We start from the raw sequence: 11,290 nt of genomic DNA on the forward strand, positions 1-11,290 counted from the left end.
ATAACGAATGATAATACTATAATGATTTAGTTGACGATATTGAGTACCATATAACAACGTCGAATTAAATATTAATCTATAAAAATTATCATTCATGTAAATCGACTCGATGAGCCGTCGAGCCTTAAGAATTTTTTTTTTAAGTTAAAACCAACTTAACACTTATTACAGCCTAATTGCGAAAAATTACTCTGTATTTTCCCTTAATGGTTGGGTAGTTTGGTTCATAAAATCATAATATATTCTTGTTTTTTAACCCAATATTTGCCAGAGTGAGAACCGAGAAGTCACATTACACAGGACACACAGACGCTCACACAAATAACGAGGCAGCCTCCTTCTCTCTGCATCACTCTGTCACACAGATTCCTCTCTCCCCCCTTTCTCTCACTCCATCACTCAAACAATTTCTTCAAAGCCTTGCATTTTAGTCCCTGTGCTCTGTTCCAGCCTCCCTGATGTATCACATTTCATGCTTCGCTTTCTTTTGCTCCCAGTCTCCTGCTTGTTTCTGGCTGCTTCATTAATAATGGCTGCTTTAAATTTATGACTCACCAAACTCCTACTTCCTTCTTTTGCTTATTTTTGCTAATTGGCCCTCTTTTTCTCTCTTTTGAAAACGATTAGCCTATACTCTGCTCCTCTATTTCTTTTGCTCTGTTTCAGTGTGTATTAGCAGAAGCTGCAGATAAAAAAAGCTGATTTCTTTTTACCAGTTTCGTCTCAAGCCTTTGTAACCAAAGCTTGTTTCTAGTGGGTTTAACTTTTTCTTGTAGATTTAAATAACCATCTTTGAAAAAGTTTGCATTTTCATACCTCCTCTGTTTTGAACTCTTAAGGTTTTGGGTACTTTCAAGGTTTAAGCTTTTTCTTCATTTTCTTGTTTTGTTAGATCTTCTGTTCTTAAAACGATTATCCTTTTAGATTCTGAAACGGGTTTCTTGAAAAAAAAAAAATGAACTTGGTTTCACGAACCTGATAAAGTTCGCAAATTTCTCCTGGAAATGGGATTAGCAAGCTCAAAAGGTGACAAAAATGAAGCTTTGCGTTTGTGCAAAGCTAGGAGGAGATTTATCAAACAAGCAATGGATTCAAGGTATGGACTTGCAGCTGCTCATGTATCTTACATTCAGTCTCTTAAAAATATTGGCATTGCTCTAAGGAGGTATGCTGAAGCTGAGGTTTTGATAGAGTCATCTTTATCAACAACCACAGCTACTGAGCTTGAGAAAACGCCATCACATTCATCATATCCATCACCGTCACCTTCACATGTTAATGAAGTATCTGATTCACCGTTGCACAATGAGGAAAGCCCTAGTCCTAAGAATAGTGACATGAGTTTTAGTTATATGAGAACTGCAAAGACTGAGGCTGTGACTATAAGGGTGAATACAAATGATGGTGTTAGGGGTTATGTTGAGGATGAGGCTTTGGAGACGGCTATCCCGCCGCCGCCGCCGCCGCCGCCTTTTTTTGAGTCTGGCACTTGGGATTATTTTGATACTAGTGACCAATGTGATAGCTTTAGTTTTGTGGGTATGAATGATGGGTTCCAATCGGAGTCTGAGGAGGTGCTACAGTCAAAAAATGGAGGGGTTATTGATAATGTGATAGAGAGAAAGGGGAAGTGGGCAAATGTTGGTTCAGATAGTACTAGTGAATATGGCGAAGCATCTGTAAGGCCTGAATCAGGGCTAAAAGATTTTGAAATGGCTAAAAGTTCAGTGGCTCGACAGGATGCTAGTGATCGAACCGTGGAATGTAGTGTTAGTAATGGAAATCCCGTTAACTCATGGGGAGTTCAAGTGAGGCCGGGGCATGTGGAGCGAAATGCCAATGTTGGAAATGTTGCACTTGAACAGTCAAGTTCGAAGAGAGAGAAGACAGTGGGGGAGAAAGATGTGTGTGCAGAAAGAGAGGACCCTTCGGAGTTCATTACTCATAGAGCTAAGGATTTTCTTTCGAGCATTAAGGATATAGAGCACCGTTTCTTCCGAGCATCTGAATCTGGCAGGGAAGTATCCCGGATGCTCGAGTCAAACAAAATCAGGGTCGGATTTTCAGAGATAAAAGGTAACAGTTTTTGTTAAGCTAATTGTATTACCTCCTGTTTTGGTAGAGTGGATATGGATTCTTTTGCATAATTTGTCTTATTGATTTACCTTGTGCCTTTTTTTTAATTTCCTTTTTCCTTTTCTTTTAGGGAGTTCATCTGCTTCAGATGTTTTGGCAGCTTTCCAACTTGTTTGCTGCAGAGGAAGAGCTGCACCAGTTTCCCATGGTAAGCATTAGTTTGTCTTGGGACCCAAATAATCAATCATTTTACAATTAAATCAACAGGTACTCATTAGGCTCTTAGTATGAATGTGTTTTTTTGCTTTATTTCAGCAGTTGCTTGAACTATGTTGAGTTCTTTTATATAATTTTACACTCCTATGCAAGGTACAAGTTATTTAATTTTTAGACCGCTTTTTGTGGATGGAATAAAGATTCAGGAAAATAATTTTCTTTGATTTCCAGATTATATTAGATCAGTTGATGATTGTTTCACATCATTTTAGGGTACCATCTGCACAACTTACAACTGTGTGAATGGTTTCTTTTAATTCTTTGGCAGTAGTTTTTTACGGATGTTTTCCTTCCCTTTTGGGCTCTTTCGATACAACCTTTCTCCGGCTTTTCTTGCTTTAACATAAATTTCCATTGTTTGTTTAGAACCCGTACGGCATGTTACAAAGGTCATTACTTGGAAGCGAACAACATCTTCTAGGTCATCTTCATCAAGGAATCCACTGGCAGGAGCAGCAAGAGATGATGTTAGTGACAGTGGAAGTGATTTTGTTGAAGAATTCTGTATGATTGCTGGAAGCCATTTGTCCACCCTGGAAAGACTATTTGCATGGGAAAGAAAACTTTATGATGAAGTAAAGGTTTGTTTTCAAAACCATTTCTTGTATTCAAGGGTTAAAAATTTCATCTTGATTAAAATGTTGCATGTTGCCTAGGTTTCATCCATAATTAACTGGATTCAAGTGCATTCATGATTTTTGTGGTTAAGATAAGTCAGGAAAAAACCACACAAGCATCCACAAACACATGATTGAATGATATTTGGGGTTTTCTATTGACGACAGTAATTTTGCTATCCCTTTAATAAAAATGAACATTAGTTGTTGGCATAATGCTGCTAATCGAGAGGACCTCTGTGAATAGTAAGAACTTAAATGTGCAATGACTGAAATGCTGGGTTGATGTCTCGTCAACCTTGTTGATCAATAGTCTTAAACCTTTGGAGAAATCTTTTGCTTGGTAATTGGCTGTTGTATTTAACAAATTATCTTCATTCATTTCAAGCTTCATTCCTTTACTGTATTTCTATTTGTCAACAACTGTTAGACATCAAAAGGGGTTTGGTGAGAAGTTTGAAGGCAATGCATTATATTTGTCATTTATCGATGTTGTACGTAAAGGAGGCATTTTAGGCAATGCTTTAGTGTTGTTACCTTGTGCATCCATCCATGTTATGTCCCCTCTTAGCCTGTCACTAATTATGCTGCCTTTGATCACTAGAAGATCAAAACAGATACTATTCAAATTATCCTATCATTTGGATTCGAAGTTTTGTGCCTGTTTTGATGTAAATCATGGCCCTTCTAACTGGAACCAAATCTGTATTGTGAAATTGTTGTCCATTTGATGTGCAAGTTGACATTTAAGCATTTCTTCGAAGATTTTACACCCTGCCTAGTAACATACTCATATAACTTTCTCACTGCCACCTTTGCTCATAATTTGGTTCTATAGGCCTGTGAATCTCTCAGGAAGGAGTATGATCGGAAGTGTAACCAGCTTAGGCACCAGTTTGCAAAGGATCATAGTTCGCAGGTAATTGACAAGACCAGGGCAATTGTTAAGGACCTACATTCACAGATCAGAGTCGGACTTCGCTCTGTTGATTCCATATCCAGGCGAATTGAGAAAATGAGAGATGAAGAGTTGCATCCACAACTTGTAGAGCTGATCCAGGGGTAAATTGTCCTTTTTGTTTTTTTTTTTTTTTTTTTGGCCGCTGAGATTACTCTCGTTAAATCATAAAAAAAAAAAAAAGGATTTATGACTGGTAAACCGCATGCAGGATGACGAGAATGTGGAAGGCCATGCTTGAGTGCCACCATGCACAATATATCACCATCTCCTTGGCATATCATTCAAGGAGCTCAACAGGAACTCCTCAGGGGAATACACGCAAGCAAATTTTGGCTCAGCTACTGGAGGAGGTTGAATGCTTTGGCTTGAGCTTTGCAGACTGGTTCAACAGCCTCGCATCTTATGTAGAATCTATTAACGCGTGGCTGCAAAATTGCATTCTGCAACCACGAGAGCGTTGCAAGAACAGGAGGCCATTTTCCCCTCGTCGAGTTGTGGCCCCACCTATATTTGTGTTATGCCGTGATTGGTCAGTTGGGATCAAAGCTTTGCCTTCCGTGGAACTTAGTAATGACATCAAAAGTTTCTTATCTGATCTGCGCCATTTGATGGAGCAACAAGCAGAACAGCAACTGGAGAAACTGAAACTCACTGATGCAAACAAGGCAGAACCAGAGGGCAAAGATGATGAGAAAAATGATGATGTCTCATCAAACCTGAGCTGCATACACGCCGGCTTGACAAAAGTTCTTGATCGACTGAACAAATTTTCTGAGGCATCAGTGAAAATGTACGAGGATGTTAAACAGAAAAGTGAAGCGGCTCGAGTCACGTATGCGAAGTGCAAGCCACCTGGTGTTTAATGGTAGTGTAATTATCTACTAAACATCTTCGAGTGCGTAGTTGGAGGTAGATATTTGTAAAATATTCAAAAAGGAGAACATTTGGAAGTATGGAGATGATATTAAAATTGAATCTGGGGGTGCTAGCCGATTTACAGGTTTTCTATGATATGAGCATTACTGCAAATTTAAATGTGCTTATTACATCCAGTTTTCATCAGGACCCAAATAGGACTTGTTCTTACAAGCAACAACCCAACGAGAAAACTACTTGGATGAATTTAAATGAAAACTTGGAGCAAGCACTATCTAGTTTCTCTTATTAACAAAGTGATGATGGATCAATCAATATCGCTAGAAAAAATTTAAAGGTTTCCTGAATTTTCACAACTTATTCATGTATGCAAAGATAAAGAAAAAGAAAAATTCTCCCTGTTTTTACATCCGCACTTGTTTTCAACAGTATCCAAATCACTGCTTTTGCTTCCCCTAGGAATATCAGAATCCAACAATCTGTGTGTAATAAGCATAAGCATCTGATTGCCTGGCAATTGGTGCCCTTGTAACATAGTCTGGAAGATCAAATGCATCTATAAGTTCACCAGCAATATTCCTCACTTGGAAACTCAAGTATTCTGTGAGCTTGTGAATTGCCTGCAGAACAAAAAGATGCAATACATCAACAAAAGCCATTGTATTTTTCCCAGGGAAAAACAATGCTAAGGTTTTAAAATTTATGAATACCTTCGCCTTGTTAGGGGCCACATAGTCAACATTACGGTATGTTCCAATGTCATTCCAGATTCGGTTCAAGGCATAAAGATCGCAGACCAGTTTCAGAGCAGCTCGAGAGCTAGGATCAGGGCAGCTGGAGAATATATGATGGCTAGATTAGAAAATCAGAATCATAACACAAAAAGAAAAGAACTTATGACCTTGAAACTAGGAAGTACTTCTGCACAGCTTCAATAAACTTTGCAAGGATGACAGATTCTATATGGGATTCTGCGAGCGTGAGAAGATGGTTTAAGCATCTATTCCAAGCACCAAAGCTTCCAAGGGTTTTAGAGTGCTTGCGCAAACGGACCGCAACACTTTGAAGTAATCGAGATGTTCGGTACTGGAACAAGAAAAATTGTATAAATTACAAATCCCGAAATTTTAATGTATATACCACAACCAAGATTTTTCAAAAGCAAAAGGAGTTAGCACTCACTCTAAAGGCATCCAATTGGAACTTAGGATCCCGTAAGTGCTCTTCACCTTCCCAACGAGCAGTTACAGGATTTGGCTGAGAAAGATAGGCGTTCATGGATTCTCTCAAGTAATTCCATGTAACAGTTAGTGGCCCACCTTGAAACTTCTCCTTATACTGTTTCAAGAGATCACCTGCCACCTGCATCCTAGCAAAAATGTCAATTCTAGCGATCATCGAAAAGAGAAACGATGGCGTACCAATTATGTATTTATGGAAGTCAAAAAGTTTATCACACGTTGCACACAAATGAAATCTTTGGGAAGATTTAAGTCATCCACGAGAATGCTGCTGTCTGACAAACTTTCATATGGAATTCTTAGGAAAAACCGACACTTATTTGGTTTTTCTATCACGTCTCCACTAATGACCATCATGCACAATTAATTTCAAATTGCCCCAAGACAAGTCCATGCAAAATAAACCAGCAGAAAGATATTTCTTCCTATTACAAAATGGAAAGCTTTGACAAAATATCATTCATGAATTGAGTGGAAGTTCAGAGACTTAGAACCCTTTAAATGGAAAAAGTGGAATGATCAAGCTAGGGGATTGGGATCATTTTGGAATTTTTTTCTGAATCAATCTAGAGGAGAAATAAAGGCAACCAAAAACAAGCAGTTTAAACTATTAAAATTCAAGGAAGGACGTAACAAAAAACAATTTGTTTATAACCTGTTGTAAAAGAACTGTGTTGTCACCCTCAAAAGTCTGGAAAATGTCATGATCATTCCTCAGGCTACCAAATCTGTTGACAGCAGCATAACCATGACCTCCGCAAGCTTCCCTGCAAACACTCAATGACTTTGCAGTATAAGAAGTCACATAAGACTTGAGGCCTGCAGATAAAGCATGGACATCACCAACCAATTGCTCGTCATGAGTTTTTTTCATCTCTGAATATTTCTCTACCAAGTTAGCAGTTGCAAAATGGAATGCATAAGTGGAAGCTAGCATTGGCATAAGCTTGTGCTGCTGAGACTGATAATCAAGAATGCTGACTTCAGGCTTCCTGGGAGGACCGAATTGTTGGCGCAATAAAGAATATCGAATGGCAATTGTTGCAGCAATCTTCAGGACACCAACTGAAGAATATGCAAGGCCAACTCTCCCACCAACAAGTTCTCCTAGAGTAGCAGCAAATCGTTTATTTATGGTTGGAAGGCTGCTTGTGTATTTTCCATCCCTTGAAACATCTCCAAATCGATTAAGAAGATTATCTCTAGGAATTCTTACAGAACAGAATCTCAAAGCTCCATTGTCTACTCCATTTAGACCAACCTTGTGGCCACAATCATGTATTTCAATTCCTGGAAGTGTCTGGTGGGTCTTCATATCTCTAATTGGAACAATGAAGGCGTGGACACCCATATCTGAATATCCTTTTGAGTCATGAGTTGGCAACATCAACTTGGCAAAAACAGTGGCAAACTTGCCATGAACTGCAGCATTACCAATCCACCATTTAATAGCTCCATCATTGGGTGTGTTGATTATGAATTCGTCTTTGATGGGATCAAATGTTGCAACTGTTTGAAGGCCTTGAACATTGGAGCCTAAAAAAATGACAGTTCAGTTAAGATATGCATGCTCAGTACAGTGCTAGACAGTTGAAAGAACAGACCGAATAAAGATATCAGCATTTCCTAAGATCTCTAACAAAGTGAAAACAATAAAACATGAATAAAATAAGATTATCAGTCAATGCAAATGACATATCACTATGATCAACCAACAGCCACATCAAGTATTAATTTGACAGAAAATGAAGGGTACAGATTAGACAGCACATCATTAACATTTTAAAAACTTTCCCTCAGAAATAAAATGCCACACTTCACACAGAGTTAAATAAAATCATGACTTTGGCTGTTATTGAGGTGAAAAAGAAACCAATCAGTCGTTTATTGTTAAAGCTTCGAGGAGCAAAATCTAGATTTGGCCACAGTTAGCAAGGAGCACTCATACAGAATAACATTTGGAGATATTTACACTACAGAAGTATATGTTATGTTTTCAAAGCAAAACACAAGTGAAAGATAATCAACAAATATGTGAAAGATTTGCAGAAGCTTACCGTGATGGAGTTCTGTCATAGCAAAACAACCCGGGTAGTCCAAATTGTCAATACCATCATAATACTTGTCTCTGTGCTTTTTGGTTCCTAAGTTGATTACAGAGCCTCCCCAAAGACTGTGTAAACATTATTATGTCAACGTCATTTAAAGTTCATTCAGTATTAACGTGCAACTAGAGAAAGTAGAAACCATTTGATAGGTTTTCACTTATGAATGTTCAGATACTCATGCCAACTGATCCAGGAACCACACACGAGCAAAGGATAGCTGTTCTGAGCTATTTGAATCTTATTTGAATAAGATCCTAAGAGATAAAAAGCTCTAGCACGGATGAAATTCTAATGAATTATCACATAAAGGAAGAGATTGGGAATGAAAAAAGATGGGACAAAACAACTCAAATGTTCTCAAAATCATTGCAATTCTTGTGTTTAAGTTCCTAGATAACCAAATTACAGGGCAGTTTAATCTACAGCTACTACGAAACAGAATCACTAATTGTCAAGTAAAAGCAGGTGGAATCACTAGCTACCAACAAATGTAACATAAATGAATTCGAAAGCGTTCACCAAACCATTTGCTAGAATGAAAATTGAGGAGTCATTTGGAGAAAAAAAAAGAAAAAAAGAAAAGAATAGGACCTGTATTGCACTCCCATCTTGATGCCTAAAGACATGTCAACACTCCCCACAGCCTCAGCTATGGCAAAATACTGAGCAGGATCTTCAGCAACATACTTAAAAGGCTTAATGCCAGCCTCCCTGACAAGCCCAAGAAGCTGTCTCCAACAAAGCTCTCTGTGATCATCCTTCAAAATCTCAACTGGGGTTTGCAAATCAGGCCTCGAGTTAAAGTACTCGAACACTCTCTCTTGTATCTCCCTGTGCTTTCCTCTCATATAACGAGATAACTGCGCCTTGTCAACCTCAAGCTTTCCTCTGCTGCTGCAAGAAACTATACAAAGATCATAATTCTGAGCTGATATGGCCATCAGGTGTAAGCTCAGCCGTTGGATGCGGCGTGTGACGACCGCCTGAGATTCATCCTCGGCCGTGTGATTGGGAGACTGATTTGAGGGGTTCATTTTTGGTGATGAATTGAAGAAGAGACGATGATGGTCGTTGGCTTGTTATTTAATTTTGTTATAATGAATGGAAGGTTACGTGGCGTGATGGTTGTTTCTGTATACGTGGAGGAAGGTGAGCGGGCCGGATGCTTGGCAGTTAAGTCACTTTTTGGCGCGCCTCTCAACGTCAATTGGATATTGATTGACGATTCGTTTATTTCGTTTTGGATCCGATTGATGAATGATTATGAGTCGGCATTTAGCCGTTTGATATTTATTTGACCATACAATTTATATATATGGATTTTCTGACATGCAATTGTGAATTTATTAAAATCCATAAAAATATAGTCATATAATTTAGATGTTATTACACTATTCATATGACTTAATTATTACACTTTTTTTTATTTGACTCTTATACTATTAAATAATATAATTTAATAATTTTTTCTGACTTCAACAAAATTTAGGATTTTGAACTAAAATAATTTTATATATAAAGTCTTTCTCTTATAATGGTGCTCTCACTGTTTTTTTTTATAATACAGACACACTATTAAAGCATATGGTTTAATAAAGTCAATGTAGACACGCAATTAAATTACATAAATTTATTAAACCATATGGTATAATAACATGTCTACCTTAAGAAAAAAATGAGGGCTCCACACACACACACACACACACACACACACACACACACACATATATATATATATATGTGTGTGTTTGGGTAATTTTTAGGGATCTCCCCTGAGGTTTGACGTATTAACACTTAGATAGAAAGTATGAGTGTATTATTAGATACTTCCCATGTCGTTTGTATTTCATTTGGTATCATGTCAATGTATAACGGTAATTTCGTAAAAAAGCTCTCTAAAATTTTGAAAAAATCAAAAGTAATCGAGTTGACTGTTGTGCACTTCATTATCCCCTGGTTCCAAGGATGCATTGACATATCTTTTCTTTCATCTTTCATCCACTGGTTCCAAGGATGCATTGGACATATCTTCTTTTTCATCTTTCAAACCCAAGGTAATGAGCAATCCATTCATCCACCCAAAGTTAGGGGTGGGCAAAATATCCGATCCGACCCGACCCGACCCGATCCGATCCGAAAAATATCGGGTTCGGGTCGGATCGGATTGTTGATATAACCCGATCGAATGTATTCTTGCTAACCCGATCGGATCATGATCGGATCGGATGAAACTCGATCCGATCGGATCGGATGAAACTCGATCCGATCCGAAAAGCCGATCGGGTTGCCAAAGAAAAAAAAGAAATTAAAGGTAAAAAAAGGAAACCTAAACCCAAAGACTAAAGAGCACATGCACGTGAAGAACACTCAACACTCTTTAATAGCTAAAGACCAAATCACATTTTAGCCAAGCCAATAACATTCTTCAGTTGCATTAAAACGGAAAAAAAAAGAAAAAAAAATAGAGAACACTCTTCCTCCCTTCCTCAACTTCTCAATCTCATCTCAAGAACATTATTCACGATTTCATGCACACAACCATGCACACATATCGGAAAAGTAAGAGGCAGCCGAATCGATTTTTCCCGTAGTCACCACCGACGCTAACTGCTCCGCGAGGACCACAAATGGATCTGCTGCTACCGGATCTGTTGCTACCAGATCTGTTGCTACCGGACCGGATCTGCTGCTCCACGCCGCCAGTCCTCCACCATCACCTAATCTGATCCAAGATCCATTCAACCCAGTAATTGCAAGGCTACAATCCGAGTTTCCTTTTCCTCTTTTGAAGCTCTGTTGGTATAATAGTACTATACCATATTGTTCGCCATTTAGCAGTAATATATCATATATTATTATATTACATGTGAAATTGTTAATTTGTAATTATGTATTGTTAAATGTTAATAAAAAAATAAGAAAATTGTAAATCCGAACCCGATCCGAACCGAATTTAACCCGATTTATTGACCTGATCCGATCTGATCCGAATATATATCGGATCGAATCGGATCGGGTTATAAGTTCGGGTTGTGTTCAGATGAGTTTGTGTTCAACCCGATCAATCCGAAATCCGATCGGGTTGATCCGAATCCGACCCGAACCCGTATTTGCCCACCCCTACCCAAAGTCCCA

At 38.3% G+C, this 11,290-nt stretch overlaps 2 protein-coding genes across 3 annotated transcripts; one reads left to right on the plus strand and one right to left on the minus strand.

Moving 5' to 3' along the window:
* The first annotated feature begins 278 nt into the window (after positions 1 to 278).
* On the plus strand, positions 279 to 4,973 carry LOC102613191 (protein ALTERED PHOSPHATE STARVATION RESPONSE 1). 2 transcript variants are annotated; one of them, XM_006464150.4, is made up of 6 exons: positions 279 to 1,096; positions 1,192 to 2,076; positions 2,207 to 2,284; positions 2,719 to 2,933; positions 3,808 to 4,031; positions 4,139 to 4,973. In XM_006464150.4, the coding sequence occupies exons 1-6, from the start codon at positions 1,036 to 1,038 to the stop codon at positions 4,791 to 4,793; spliced, it is 2,118 nt and encodes a 705-aa protein (XP_006464213.1). In that variant the 5' UTR covers positions 279 to 1,035; the 3' UTR covers positions 4,794 to 4,973. The 2 variants fall into 2 exon arrangements, with proteins under 2 accessions (XP_006464213.1, XP_006464212.1); XM_006464149.4 differs by having other exon boundaries at positions 279 to 2,076.
* A 79-nt stretch (positions 4,974 to 5,052) lies between these two features.
* Positions 5,053 to 9,230, minus strand: LOC102613688 (acyl-coenzyme A oxidase 2, peroxisomal). Its single transcript, XM_006464151.4, has 7 exons — positions 8,747 to 9,230; positions 8,105 to 8,220; positions 6,703 to 7,583; positions 5,989 to 6,168; positions 5,726 to 5,892; positions 5,517 to 5,640; positions 5,053 to 5,426 (listed from the first exon to the last, which is right to left on the minus strand). Exons 1-7 carry the CDS (start codon positions 9,187 to 9,189, stop codon positions 5,271 to 5,273), a joined length of 2,067 nt encoding a protein of 688 aa, XP_006464214.1. The 5' UTR covers positions 9,190 to 9,230; the 3' UTR covers positions 5,053 to 5,270.
* Between the last annotated feature and the right edge of the window lie 2,060 nt (positions 9,231 to 11,290).

The sequence above is a fragment of the Citrus sinensis genome, chromosome 7, assembly GCF_022201045.2.
Source record: "Citrus sinensis cultivar Valencia sweet orange chromosome 7, DVS_A1.0, whole genome shotgun sequence".
Lineage (NCBI taxonomy): Eukaryota > Viridiplantae > Streptophyta > Magnoliopsida > Sapindales > Rutaceae > Citrus > Citrus sinensis.